This window comes from Perna viridis, chromosome 3 (assembly GCF_037379345.1).
Source record: "Perna viridis isolate PV_CMFRI_1.1 ecotype Kerala chromosome 3, ASM3737934v1, whole genome shotgun sequence".
Taxonomy (NCBI): domain Eukaryota; kingdom Metazoa; phylum Mollusca; class Bivalvia; order Mytilida; family Mytilidae; genus Perna; species Perna viridis.
In genome coordinates, this window is record NC_142447.1 from 58,638,524 (window position 1) to 58,654,071 (window position 15,548).

Here is a 15,548-nt window from a genome sequence, read left to right on the forward strand (position 1 = left end):
GAGGGGAGTTTCCGTCATCAAAGGAGGAGACTGTTGAAAAATATTCATTCAGCAGATTACATTTTTCGTTATCATCATAAATTACATCAACTATGTCTTTATTCAGGGTATTAATGAGATGGGGCATAGCATTCGTACCTTTGTTGGATTTAATAAGCATTTTCATTATTTTCCAGTACATTTTTGAATTCGTTAAATTTTCCGTTATATAATTGTCAATATTTTTCTCAAAGTTTTCTTTGGCAACTTTTTTCATAGTGTTTACTTTATTTCTTTGTTTTTTTTTATACTTGAGAATATCTATATCCAGTTTTGTCCGGAGAGCTTTTCTCCTAATTCTGTCAAGAATACGAATTTCTCGCCTAATATCATTATTAAACCACAGTCTGTCATGTGCACGTATGGTTATCATTTTAGTCGGTATGTTTTTTCTTGCTATTGTGATAAGTGTGCTTTCAAATTCATGGCACATTTCATCTACATCGTTAAGCTCATTCAATTTATTTTCCCAGTCTACTTTACAAAGTTCATTAGCAAAATTAACACGATCAGTTTGATCATACATCCACACTTCACGTTCAAAAGTATTTGATACTGATTTTGAACATTCAATAAACGTAATCGCCGCGCCGTGATCACTAATCTATCTAGGCATACTTAAAACATCCGTATACTTCGAGCAAAGCGAATCGCTAATAATTATTGGATCTAGTAATGTTCTACTATCATTTGCTACCCGGTGGGTTTATTAATCACATTAATCACATTAATAAGGGCCCCGTGCAGGTCCGGGTGTTAAAAGAATAGGCCTGCAGCAGCGCTAAGCTTGTCGTAAAAGGCGACTAAATAGTGCTCAGAAACCTAGCCGGGGGCTAGGCGCTCTGCCCACAGAGCAACTGGAATGTGTGCCCCAGGTGGTGGAATGGGGTATCCCTGGCGTGTTACATGCTGGGGTTGTCAGGCTATAATACGGAAAACCTGACCGCAAACCATAGTGGTGCACCGTGTTGGGAAAGATGCCACGTTCCTCGCACGTTAAAGAACCCTGCTGTGGTATTCGATAGGAGTAGGAACCTTTGTGCTCCGCCACAGGAGGCTAAATTGCCCGACGTTACCCATCCCCCCTTTTTCCAGTGGCAATCAAAATTTGTCGACCCTATTATCCTTGTGACCCATCCTTTTTTTTTTTCATTTCATGTTCATCGTCTGAATATAGCTGCTCGGACGTTAAACCCTAACAAACAAACAAACAAACATTAATTAGGTTGTAGGGGTTCATGATATCTAGAAGCTTATTATTTGAGTTACAAAATAGGTTTGAAATGAAATCAGCAGCTAGCACGATGTTCTCATTTAATTCGAGGCCCAACTCTATTGAGTATTGGAGACGCAACCAGTGATCATTGTCACTACCTGGTGGCCTATAGGTTGTACATAACAGAAAGGATTGACCATGCGCATGAACTTCTGGCCAGATTATTTTATCAATTGGATTTTCAAGTTCGATTTTTCTCGAAATACCTATATTTTGTTTCGAATATATTAGGATACCACCTCCTGCGTAAGACCTATCTTTGCGAAATGGGTTATTCTTGAAAGTATCAATTAGAATATCATGGTCTTGGATGTGTTCATTTAAGTGTGTTTCAGTTACAATCAAAATATCAAATTTATCAGCAAAGTTATCTAGGAATTCTGTTTTATTTCTTATGATGCGAATGTTTAGATTACATAGTGAAAAGAAGTATTCGCACTTTGTTCTGGGATTTTGTGTCGAGGTTGCATCATTTAATGGGCCAGGGTTACTTTCCATATTTCCTATTAAAAGAATTGAGTAGAGAATGAGAAGTACAAACAGTGCATTCACATTCGGATTTAACGATTGAAGAAGTATAAGTGATGCAACTATACACGAAAAACGTAAGTTGTTTAGAAATATATCGGAGTATGTGTTCATATAGTTATGGTAACCAGTAAGTTTCCTCATTCGACAATTGAAAGTACCAATCGCTGCCCTATAATCTTCAACTGTATTATCCATTGGGTAATTTAAATAACATATAAAGATAATGATTTTGGCAGCAACGGGCTTCCAGTAGTTGTATACATGTAATAAAAAGGTCACCAGGTCCACAAATTGATTGCAAGATATATAAACAAGTATACATGCAAATATGAGCTATTAGAGTATTAGAGCTAATACTTGTTTTCATGACATAAACATAAAAACAAAAGAGGTCCCAATATACTACCTTGTGGAACACCACATTTTACATCAAGAAAAATGGACTCGATAATATTTATACCAACGTTTTGCTTTCTGTCGCTTAAATAAGAATCAAACCATTTCATATAATCAATGCCCATAAATTTAAGTTTTTTTTTACAAAGTATGCTATGGTCGACCGTATAGAGACCTTTTGCTCTTTTGTCTTTAATATGATCTATTGGATGAATTAGAGAAGTATCTGTGGAATATTTTGACCGAAACCCGGGTTGTAAATAATAGAGTAAATTATTTTTGACTAAATAATTGTGCAGTTGGGTATAAACAGCTTAATTTTTCAAGAATTTTAGAAACAACTGCCAAAATGCTCACTGGTCGGTAATTTCCAACTTCAAGTTGGCTACTTTTTTTGTAAATTGGTAAACTGCTTTTACAAAGGATTTCCAGAATTGCTGGATTTTCTTATCTTGTAGGTCACTTCTTTTTCTTTGTGTTATAGTCACCTTCTTCCGTGTTATAGTAAAGAAACTGTATAAAATGTTTTAATGGTAAATATTTAGCTTTAATTCCACCGATTTTAAAGAACGTCGGAAAGAGCGGTTTGCAATATGGCGCTTGGAGGTAAGAGGTTGAGGAATGGAGGAACGGAATTCCAACCGCTTACAATGGGGTATGGAGGAACGGAATTCTAATCGCTTACATTGTAGGAGTACTGTTTGAGCTCTAACAGATTTATAAAGCTGCAAAAAAAGTCGCTAGAATTATATTAAACCGTTATTAGTCTATTTCATCTTGCTTCATGTTTTCTTCACTTAAATGGTTTTCATTTCTTGATCGAGTAAATCTATATTAATGTATAAAATTGTGAATGGATTATTGCCAGACTATTATTGCATGTTCAATGTCAACCTTAAGGTCTTCATCAAGCAATGGCATATTTCTACCTAATACAATTTTTATAAAAGACCTTTCCATTCCTCGGTTGTTAAAATTTGGAATGAACTACCGACAGCCAGATAATGTTCTAAATCTTTAGATTTATTTAAGAAATATTGTTTTCAACACTTTTTTTACAATGTCGCAAAATTTCAATGAGTAATGGATTTAGAAAACTGTCTATTCAAGTGAATGTATAGAACCTTTACTATTGTATTTATGTTGTATTGTTGTTTAATTTTTATTTGTGTTTTAGAGGGCTCAATGAGAATTAGTTATTCTAATTTACTTACTTACTTACCATGTGTTTTGCCCATCATTGAATACCGTAGAGTGACCTGTAGAAGTTTAATTGTTTGTTGCTTGGTATTTGGTGGATGACTGCCTCATGGGCAATCATACCGCATCATCTATTTTTATATATTAAGTCATTCTTCTATTAGCCTTAATATAGTCTTTATATAGTGGCATTTTATCATGTTAAAGTCAGTTCTGCGTGATCCAAAGTTATTGTATTTAGAAATGGTGGTAAATTAAAAAACCTTGATGCGAAATATTTAAATGAGAAACTGAAATGTACAACAGTATGTAATTAGACATACTTAGGTATTACTTTTAACTCGTCAGGTAATGTTGCCAAGAAACAAACTCTGAATAAAATAATGAGAGCTTTTTTCAAACCAAGGAATGCTTACGCTCATATCAGAAATCCCAGGAGTAGTTCATATTAAATCATACTGTATGACCAGTTGTTTTATATGGTTCAGAAATATGGGGTTATTTTAATCAAAATTGTGGTATGGCTTTGAACATAGAATTAAATGAAAGTACATAAAACTTATATAAAACTGCAATGGAAATGATAATAAACAATGCAATATTGTTAATGATTTTAATAATACTCATAATAAAAAAAACAACGTTAATCCAAACTGTGATTTTTTCCCAGGAAATCACTATAGATGAGATAACTAAAGCCATTCGCTCTTTACGCAATGGAAAGAACACTTCAGCTGATCTTATTGCAAATGAAATGTTAAGGAACGGAGGTATAGCAGTTTTAAAACCTCTAAAATTTTTAATACAATTTTCTCCATTGGAAGATTTCCTTGAGCCTGGAATGAGAATTTTATTGTTTTATTACACAAAAAGGGTAATAAATATGACCCAAATAATTATAGAGGAATATCTATCAGTTCTAATTTGGGTAAACTTCTTAATAAAGTTATTTACCAAAGACTGTTAAAGTTTATGAATGTCAATGATTTAATTAGTAAAAATCAAATAGGTTTTAAAGACAAGTCTTGAACTTCTGACCAAATATTTACTATGAAATCTGTCGTAGATCATTATAAATCAAAGAAACTAAAAGTATTTGCTGCTTTTATTGAACTATGAACAGCATTTGATACTGTTTGGCGTGTTGGCTTAATTTATAAACTCTTAAAACAAAATATTCCTATATTTATAACATTATATTTTCTATGTATACAGACACAAAATGTAGATTAAAATTCCATAACGGATGAAGCATACCATTTCCGTCTGAAAGAGGAGTAAAGCAAGGTGATGCACTGAGTCCCATCCTTTTTAATTTTTGTTATTGATGACTTCACCCGACATCTATATGCGGATGTCTACAATCCAGTTTATATAGGTCACATTTCTATTTGCTAATGACATTGTTTTGATTTCTGAGATTAAGGAAGGACTACAAAATTGCCTTAACACTTTATTTGATTATTGTACAACATGGAAACTACATGTTAATGTTGAGAAATTTGAAGTTATAGTGTTCAACACAAATGGTAAAACTTTTTCAAACCATTTCAAATATGATAATTTCAACCTTGAAACAGTGTCACATTATTGCTATTTGGGTATTGTTATGAAACATAATGGCAATTTCAATGTAGCCATAAACACTTCAATGGAAAAAGCTAGAAAGGCGTATTTCAAAATAAAGAAGACAATTGGGTTAAATAACCCCTGTAAATTACTCGAAAAACTATTTGATACATTAATTTCACCTATTTTTACTTATTGTATTGAAATATGGGGTATATTCTCAAACTTTAAAGATTCAGAAACTTTTGAGAAATTACATCTCAAATTCATTAAAGAAATTTTGGGTGTGCACTGCAAAACATCAAATGATGCTTGTCGAGATGAATTAGAGCAAATACCCTTACAGGTAATATTCTAATTTCTTGTGTTTAATATTTAGAACACATATTGAGTCTAGTTGGTTCTTTGGTCAAAGACATATACATGTATATATAAATAAAAATATTTCAGATCCATGGGTAACAAAATTTAAGATAATTTTACAAAAAACTGGGTTTCCTCTTTTCAGTCAAAATGCTAATGACATGAAACATTATATAAAGCAACTAACAGTAAGGACTGTTGACCAATGCATTCAAAATCAGAATGCCAAAATAAATGAGTCATCTAAATTAGATTTTTTTTCAGGGGCATTTACATTGCTAGTTACAAACCAACTTACGTTGATGCCATTTTGTATTATCATTGCCATTGGACCATAATATTGCAGTGTGAGTTTGTGTCAATAAAGAATTTGTTGTGTGGGTCGGAAAATTCTAAACGATGTTAGAACTGTCAATTTTGCGAAGCGAAGCAAATTTTTGGTCGTTCCTTCCGCGGGACTCGAAGCCGTACCGCTGTGACATCTGTGACACCACCGCCTGCACAAAGTCCAGCGCTCTAGACCACTCGGCCGTAAAATGTAGCTTTCGCTGGCCGGGTCATTCCTCCTCGTAAGATTAATCTAGGGTTGTAACTTGGTACATGATGTATGGTAGTACTGGACATGTACAGTTCATCTAGGTGTTATTATGTAGGATATAGGATCAAATTAATGATGCATGTCACAACGAATCAATATTATACAACGTCTCAGAAAGTGGCGACTCTATTCGCTACACTGCTCCATCGGATCCATTTGAAGTAAGCATAGAAGGGTCTGAAAAATTCCCAACGATGTTAGAACTGTCAAATTTGCGAAGCAAATTTTAGGTCCCTCCCTCCGCGGGACTCGAACTCGTACCGCCGTGACATTTATGGCAACAGTGCCTGCTCTAAGTCCAGCGCCCTAGACCACCCGGCCAGCTAAGCTATATATTTAGGTTACAGACCACCAATTCAACCAATGAGCATTTGGAACGTACGCAAAAATAGTCCTACGCAGAAATTACCCCTGTTCCTCATAGTGCTGTGAAAAAAGTTCTCATCTTATTTAAAAAATTTAAACAGTTTCTGAAAGGAAAAACATTTCTGTACATTTTATAGGTGCATTTTGCTTCTTGTGATGTGAAGCCTAATCTCCATAATGATTTTTAAATATACCCCTATCTTGTGAAAACACTGGGATTTCCCATGCTATTTATAGACCCTTCACTTCCGGTGACCAGTACTGCACTGCAAGTCTGCTAACCCCACATGCCATTCTGAGGATTGTGAGCTGACATATGTAGAATCATGCTGATATATAGTCATCTGCAGGTTAAAGTTAAGGTGAAGTCCAGAGAAGCCATTGAATATTGTGAAATTAGAAGCCTATGGGAAGTGGAATTAGTGGTTTTTAGCCTATAAGATATAGCTTTTTGGTCGTTGTATAATATTGATTTGTTGTGACATATTGACCGAGGACGAGGTTCATGTATAACATATTGACTGAGTGGAAGTCCTTAATTTATATATATTACATATGTAGACCTGTATTTTTGATACAGACTAGAGTGTTGTAATTTTCCGCCATGATTGGCTGAGAGTAATTACGGAACGGAACGGCTTATAACTGGGTCTAAATTTAGAAGTATAGCGTCAGTATACATATTAATAGAAACATAGCGTCAATATATCTAAAAATAGATACAAGGCTTCATGTACGCGGAATATCCTTTGCATCACGTGATCATAGTAATCAATTAAATATTGTATACAGTTCATATATTTGACAAATATATATGTATAAGGATCTGAAAAATTCCCAACGATGTTAGAACTGTCAAATTTGCGAAGCAAATTTTTGGTCGTTCCCTCCGCGGGACTCGAACTCGTACCGCTGTGACATCTATGGCAACACCGCCTGCACCAAGTCCAGCGCCCTAGACCAATCGGCAAGCTAGGCTAAATAAAATAGAGCTTTCGCTGGCCGGGTCATTCCTCCTCGTAGGATTAATCTAGGGCTGTAACTTAGTACACGATGTATGGTAGTACGGGACAGTTCATCTAGGTGTTATTATGAAGGATATAGGATCAAATTAATGATGCATGTCACAACAAATCAATATTATACAACGTCTCAGAATGTGACGACTCTATTCCCTACACTGCTCCATCGGATCAAATTGATACAGGGAAGATAATGTAAACTTATAGAAGGGTCTGAAAATTCCCAACGATGTTAGAACTGTCAAATTTGCGAAGCAAATTTTTTGTCGTTCCCTCCGCGGGACTCGAACTCGTACCGCCGTGACACCTATGGCAAAACCGCTGCACCAAGTCCCGGCCAGCGAAAGATATATTTTATATAGCCTAGCTGGCCGAGTGGTCTAGGGCGCTGGACTTGGTGCAGGCTTTGTTGCCATATATTGAAGACAAATGGGTGGCTTTGGTCTTGACATTTTCATCCTGGTGGGGTTGTGGTCTCTTTGACATATACACCATACCTATTCTCGTTATATTTAATTACTTTTAACAATTTAATGTTAATATCCCAATAATAATAACGCGATGGCTTTTCATTCAGAATTGTCATTTTTATTTTCATCTGGGTATGGAGTTTTCATATCACTAACTACGCAGACTTTTTGTATCGCGCTAAACTTCTTACAAGTAGGCTTCTGGAACAGGGTTATGTTGCTATAAGATTGAAGTCATCACTACAGAAGTTTTATTGTCGTCCTCATGAACTGGGTGTTACGGTGTATCCATCTGCACCATGAAAACTGATTTGTTCAACGTTTCATAGTTTTCCTTTCCTCTTTCTTCTACCTCGGACTTGACTTTTTATGGACAACTCGAGTGTTTCTAGGAAAGCAGAGGACGCTTAGACACTTACACTATATATACCTGACTACCTCGTACCATGATAAAGATTTTACCGACTCTGTATATGCATGGCCCAAAAGTGTAAATATATCACCTATGTTATCAAGTCTGTACCAATTTTATCAAAATGAACTGGGAGAATGACCCAGTTCTGAGAGTACAGTAAAATTTGTAGCTTTTTTTTTTAATTCACTCCAAGAATAAATTTACTGACTATGATAAACAGTTTTTACATAGTGAGGGTGGTCAATGGATATGTTATCCATTTTAAATCTATTCTTGTTTTGGTTAAATATCCCACAATTTTTTATCCATCCAAAAGAATTGGATTTGGTCAAAGTCATGAAAACTGATTTTTTTATTTGGGCCATAAGATAAAAAATCTTTTCTATATTTATAATATGCTTTTAAAGCTTTATCGTCAAGTTCCCTTTGAGCCCTTGAGAAAGATCATGGTGCACGGAGCTGAATGTGAGGAGTAATTTTCATTTAACTATCTTTTTATCTCTATTGAAAATGTTTCAAAACTGTTATGGACCGTTGCCATATTATCAATGTCAAAATAAATATATAATTGTTCATAAATGTTCATGCCCATAAAGGGCCCTTGGTTGGATAATAATAATTATTCCGCATCATCATATTCTTCTTTTTTTTTTCGTCCTCTTCGTATGTTTATCAAAAATAAGCGATGGCTACTAAAACCTGACAGAACAATAGTTTTACAATTTCTAGGAGAAGTATTGGTATAGTTAGAAAGCGGTTAGTTAAAAAATTGACTTTTCGAAAAAATGCTTTGCCATATATTGAGATATGATATAACTTCAACAAAAGTTATTGTATAGACTTCGTTTGAATAAAATACAAAAAAAAAAAAAAAAAAATACCAACCATATATATGTATTTCAAATTTTTATATGCTGTACACGTGTTTCAGTGAGTAACCTCTCATTGATCAGCAGCATCAGAATCAAATATATAGAACATCTCAATCTAAAAAAAACATAGCATACAAAAAGTACTCAAAACCAAAATTATCGAAAAAAAGACGCCAAAGGAATAAAGCATCAATGTTTAACAAATACCTTTAATATTGGGAATTCTCGAAATTTCTGGGGCTCAAACAGCTTTCTTCAGATGAAATTTAATTATTATGTATTACTAATTATTGTTAAATTCACTTGTACGTCACAGCATTAAATTCAATGCTTGACTTTTTTATTGGCGAACTTTATAGATTCATATATAAGTGAATTTCGAGCTAGATTTCATTTCAGCAGAATAGCTTATTTATCTCATATATGACTATGTCATTGTTTCAAATCGGGTTGATGAAAGTTCTGTTTAAAAGACACAATCTTTGTATGAGGGAATTGCAGGGACTTTGAAAAGGAGGGTGTGCCAGCCGAGGTTCCTCAGAAAAGGGGGATGGTAGGACACTATAAATTTACCATTTTTTGTCATTTTTACACATGAAAATGACAAGTTTTCCAATAAAAAGGAGGGATGCCAACCTCCTGCACCCCTTGGGTCCGCCACTGAATTTTGTGTAATTCCATTCAACTGTGGCGCTGGCCTTGCAGGTACTGATATAAAGTCCCTGCACTGACTGGCCTAGAATTTTACTTTTATAGTAGTCGGTTTCGTTAAAAATCCTTGCATACATACAAAAGAAATTTCGTGAATAAAAATCGCTATCTTATCATACATTTGCTTGCTTCATTGATTTAAATATGTCGGGTCATATTTACTTTAAAGCAAAGAGATAAATATATATAAATAAATCCTTGTTTAAAGCTAATTTAAACCAATTAACGGCCCATTAAAAATACAGGACTGAGGTCTATTATCAAACTAAGATTTTTCGCGAAGGCACAGTTAATCCCATTTATCTAATTTTTCTGGCATGTTATACCTTGATGCTCTTCTTTTTGCTAAGTAATACTATTGGAATCTTTATCTACTCCTAATATTGCGCAATGTTGTTGACATGTGCTTCTATTTACATTCTATTTATAGCAACCAATCAGTGTATGGTATGGATTATTTGGAAAATATGGCGGTCACCTAACGGAAGCATGACAGTTGTGTGAAGTGAGTCGGTTAAAATGACTGACAAGAAAGTAAACGGCTTACTTGGAGCCGGTGAACCGATTAGTTCACCTGAAATAGAATCTCTACAATCAGGTATGAAGAAAGTTCCGTCAACCTCTCGATTTCAAGTTGCTAGAGTTGATTTTTGTGATGATGTTGACAAAAGGGAATCGGAGAATGGTCCAGTGGAAGAAAAACCGGAGATTGATCCAAAAGACGTTGGAATTCAACGCCAGGAGTCCGTTGCAAGTCATAGAGATTCAATTCATGTGTACATCGATACGACAAGTCCAAATGCCACATATCACAACAATACACACAAAACATTTGGGAAATACACAACAGAAGCCCTGCCTCATGTAGATCACTATAGGAATTTATTATCAGCAACTAATGCTTTAAAAAGTAGACCCACTCTTGCAGAGCTGCACGAAGAGAAGGTAAGAAACACATATCGGACAGAATGCACAAAGTATTCAAAATATATAATACATTGTATATTATATCTTATACTTTTTACAGATTCATTCGCTTGTCTCAACAGAATAAAATGTTCAGAGATTAGTCCACTGCATGATTATATATTAGTACTTGTATGTACATGTATATTGTATGTTCATTCTAATGCTCATTGATGATCATAAGAAGTTTAACTATTCCAAATTATTTGTTGCACAATATTTATTCTATAAATATTACATTATTATAACTGGACATGCAGGAACTGCTATCATGTAAACTCTAAATGTAGAACAGAATGTAACTGATAGCAGTCATAGGGAAATGTGTGTGGCTGAAGGCAATTGTCAGACGAAATTTCATAATTTTCACATTTTCTATTGAATATATAAGGGAAAAAATTTTAAATACAAATGTATGCCATTCAGTTGGACAGATCAAAACTCTATTTTGCTATAAAGTCTTTGATATGCATTAATGGTTATGTTTTTGGTATTTTGGTGTTTATTGTATTATTAAGTGTCATCCTATTGATTTTTTCATTGAATATACAAATGAACATCCAGTTGCATCTGAAATATCTGTATCAGAGAGGTCCTTCTAAAAACAGCTTGATAAAATGATTTAACTTATCTTTCCTAAATGTACATTACAGAACTTTAAAATTTAGAGCTTATTCAATTCCTACTTAGTATTTATTTCGATGCATGGAGTAAACTCTCACACTCTAAATAAGGAAAGAATGCATGTACTTTTAACAAGACTTTCAACTACACTGTACATGTATGTCCCTTTTAATGTAATGACATATTATTCAAAGTATATATTTAAAAAAAAATACATAATGTACATTTTGACTGTCTTTGTAGAGTCATATATATTTTCATGACATGATATTTTAACATCTTTAAATACAGCAACATTACTATATTTCAAAATGAATAAATTCAATTGCATATTGATATGCAAGAATTTTACTTAACATACAAAAATGTAGGTAACCAAAAAAGAAATATAAATGATCATTACATTACTAATGTACATGAGCTACAGGTGGTGAGGTGCAAGTACAACTGCACAAGTACAAATGTATGACCAACTACATGCACATACATGTACATGTATGTGATGATTTTCCTGTTAATTAAATTCTATGATTCTCTTTCAGAAATAGTAAATTCACTTTTAATCAACCTTTTCCGATTAGGTACTAGAACAGGGTTTTTTTATTGAGTCCATGTGTAGAAAACTTTTCTCTGATAAAAAGTTGTTTTGTAGTGTTCCCTTAAGTTAAGATAAATAAATGTTTCCTGCTTCTCTACCTACCCTTAACAAATTTACACCATTTTGGCTCAAGCACTGTTAAAGTCTAGATTGTTTCCCCATTAAATCTGTATATGTAAAATGTTTTTAGAAAAATAAAATAATTCTACAGACATGTACATACACCTACATGTATAGCATACCCTATTCTTTTCTTGGTGGTAGCAGGAAACAAGACTATTAATTTTTTTTTGCCTGATCAAATATAAACACAAGGCTTCTAATCATGGTATAACCTTCTTCATTTAATTTCAGGTGTTGTTTATATTTGTAATTTGATGAAATAACAATGATACTATATGTACACTGTACATCAGTTTATTGTATTACTTTTAGGGATTACTTTTTGCAGGAAAGGTTTGTTAGCGTAATCTATAGCTGAAAACCTGTTAAAGAAATTTGTCTTTATATTCACAAGTTTGTTGTACTTTGTTTTAGCGTTTTGGTAGATCTTCATTAAAGGTTTGTTTTCCACTTATTTCTAGCTCACATGGCCTTTAAACAGATCTTTGGTGAGCTTGTCAGTAATTACCTCTTCTCTGTTGTTTCACTATTGTCACTCTCATTAAACATTGTATTTTGTACATGTATACAAATATTGTAAGGAATTTGGTACACATTTTCAAGTATTTCTTTATAATTAGATATACATATGCGAGTGTGACATGTTTTTGAATTTTTCTAAGTTAAATACACATACACAGGAACAACTTGTGTACTCTGTAAATCTCCTGTATTTGTAATGTAATGATTGAATAGAGGTTACTTTTTTTAGTAGGTACATGTACAATGTAGTCTGTTATTCACTTTAAAATAAATGTAGATTATATGTAGACCACAGGTTTGACATGATGATTCTATGTTCAGAACAGTTGTGAACACTTCTATGACTTATGTTCTTGTTTTGTGTAGTACTCTACATTGATACATTGATACCATTAAAGTCTGAGATGACTCAGGGAAGGTGGAATGTTATTTGGAGTGCATAGCTATATTGGGTATTTGGTGAATTGTGTCAGTGCTATGCTATATAGTGAAGTGTATTCTTATAAAGATTGCCTTTTTGCTTGGAACATTTTTCAGAGAAATATAAAAGCTAATTATAAAAACTTGACATTTTATTTTAAAATGTACATGTATATCTTTATGTACATGTTCATTGTCATTGTACTGAAATCTTTAGGCAACTGGTTAATAAAGGTGATACAATCACTAGCACACCTAAAAACATGGGTGTAACTTTGCTTAGTAAGGCATGCTGTAAATGGCTTTAAATGGCTGGTCAGACAGGGCTTGATTTTTTTCATTGAAAATCTCACTACATTCTTCACATATATACATGTATGATACAAATAAAGTATATTTTTTAAAATCTGGCAGCCCAGGCAAAAAAAAATTGTATCAAGTGCTTGCATGTATCTGCTGAACATAAGTTATAAAATTTAATACCGTGAGGAATTTGATATCAGTGTTTTACTTTAGCTACAGAATGTGGTCAAATTTTAAATTCCCCTTGTGTAACAAGTTCAATTGCATACAATGTACACATGTACATGCTTAAAATTTGCATATTGTATTTTATTTCTGAATGTGGCCAAAGTTTATATTGTACAAAGAGATAGAAGCTTATATATGCTGAAGTAATCAATTGCTGTGGGTCATTTAAACAACTTGAGCTACAAGTGCATTTTATAATATTGTAGGTCTTGTTTCCAGGCATATGCTCAAGTATGCATGTTCTCTTCTATGATTACTAACTTCAACTGAAAGAATAATTTCTTTTCTGTTTTTGACTTCTTGTATGTAAAAACTTCAATAAAAAATCAATATTTTATATCCTTCATACTTAACATGTACTTTTGCTATTTCAAAATTGGAAATTGTATGTAAGAAATATACAGATCTATTGCATTATTATAATGAATTAGATATAAATAGAACATTCAGATTATTTTAATAGATGTTATTTCTTTGTATGTTCTCCCCCAATAACATAACCTTAGACCGAAGTTAGATAAAAAGGAAAGTATCTCTTTTTAAAATATGTGTCTTCTAGGATGAGTTAGAAACTAAAGGGAAGCCAAGCGAACCACTGTTAAGTAATGTAGAATCCAACATTGAAGAAGGAAAGCCATCAGTTCCCACTGCTATAAAGTTTGGATGGATCAAAGGGGTTTTGGTAGGTTGAATAACAGGTTAAGACCTACTATAGTAATGGTCCAGTTCATAGTCTGTATGTTAACATTGGTATATATTATAATATGTAATTTTCAGCCCTGAAAGTCCTCCTTGTGTCTATTTAAAGATTAAAAAAAATAATTCTTATTTCTATTGAAAACTTTAAGGATGTATATCTGCTGTAATCTGGTCATTGACTTAAAAAAAGAGGAGGTGCTGTGTTATCTTGATTAAAAATAAATTAAGATAACTCCTGTGTACATGTGTATAAAGCTACCTTTATTTGACCCTTTATTTTTTAAAGTTCATTGATCAGTGTGAAAGTAAATAATTAGGAGAAAATTGGAACCAAATGTATTATTACATGTAGATAAGGACGTATCAGTGTATGTGAAATTGATTTAGAGATCACGAGACCGAATCTCATATTTTTAACTTTTCATCTTATTGGGCAACCAAAAAAAAACAACTATTTTTTACAGGACCAAAGGCATTTTCACCAGCTATGTCTTTCGGTCTTCACTGACGTATCCCAGAAGATACTGTTATTTTTGGGTCAATGTCTATTAAATATATGGTGTATAATGTCTTTTTTTGGTATGCTACCTTCTGAATATACATTGTATTATTTTAGGTACGATGTCTTCTGAATATATGGGGTGTAATGTTATTTTTGCGACTTTCATGGGTGACAGGACAGGCAGGCGTTGGATTAGCTTCAGTCATTATCCTGTTGTCATTGGTAGTTACACTGATTACAGCTGTATCAATGTCTGCCATCTGTACGAATGGGGAAGTCAAGGGAGGTAAGACTATATTTTGTCCAAGTCACATTTTTCTCAATTATATGGTTCATATTGAATACCACTAGATCTGTATATCTGGTTAATTTGTTATTAGCCATTGTTTAGTAATCAATCATTTGTTCATAGAAGTACAGACTGTACATCAGCCATCAGTCTTATCCTTGGTCTCACAAAGTATATATCTTTCAGATGCTTTGTTTTATGTACATGAGATATTGATTGGATAATTCAAGATCCTGCTTTGTTAATCAATTTTAGAAAATAATTAGTCTAGTAAATAGTTACATTTGAATGCACCTAGTTTCTCAAAATTAAATCTTAAGAATTATTGGGCATATAATACTCATTAAAGATAATGCAAATAATTCTGATTTAAAAAAAAAACAAACTTCATTCTGGGTCTGATTGTTCATCATATCTCTATTGAAGGAGACAAGAGACAAAAAGAT

At 33.3% G+C, this 15,548-nt stretch overlaps 1 protein-coding gene across 2 annotated transcripts in view; it reads left to right on the forward strand.

Annotated features, from left to right (window-relative positions):
- The first annotated feature begins 10,263 nt into the window (after positions 1-10,263).
- LOC148623114 (solute carrier family 12 member 2-like) overlaps positions 10,264-15,548 on the forward strand; it is a 52,102-nt gene continuing 46,817 nt past the window's right edge. The window contains exons 1-4 of one of the 2 annotated variants that reach the window (XM_088573646.1): positions 10,264-10,773; positions 12,554-12,577; positions 14,172-14,294; positions 14,928-15,099. In XM_088573646.1, coding sequence (XP_088429772.1) covers positions 10,348-10,773; positions 12,554-12,577; positions 14,172-14,294; positions 14,928-15,099 — 745 coding nt within the window. In that variant the 5' untranslated portion in view covers positions 10,264-10,347. The remainder of the gene's footprint in view (positions 10,774-12,553; positions 12,578-14,171; positions 14,295-14,927; positions 15,100-15,548) is intronic. The other variant, XM_088573647.1, reaches the window with a different exon arrangement.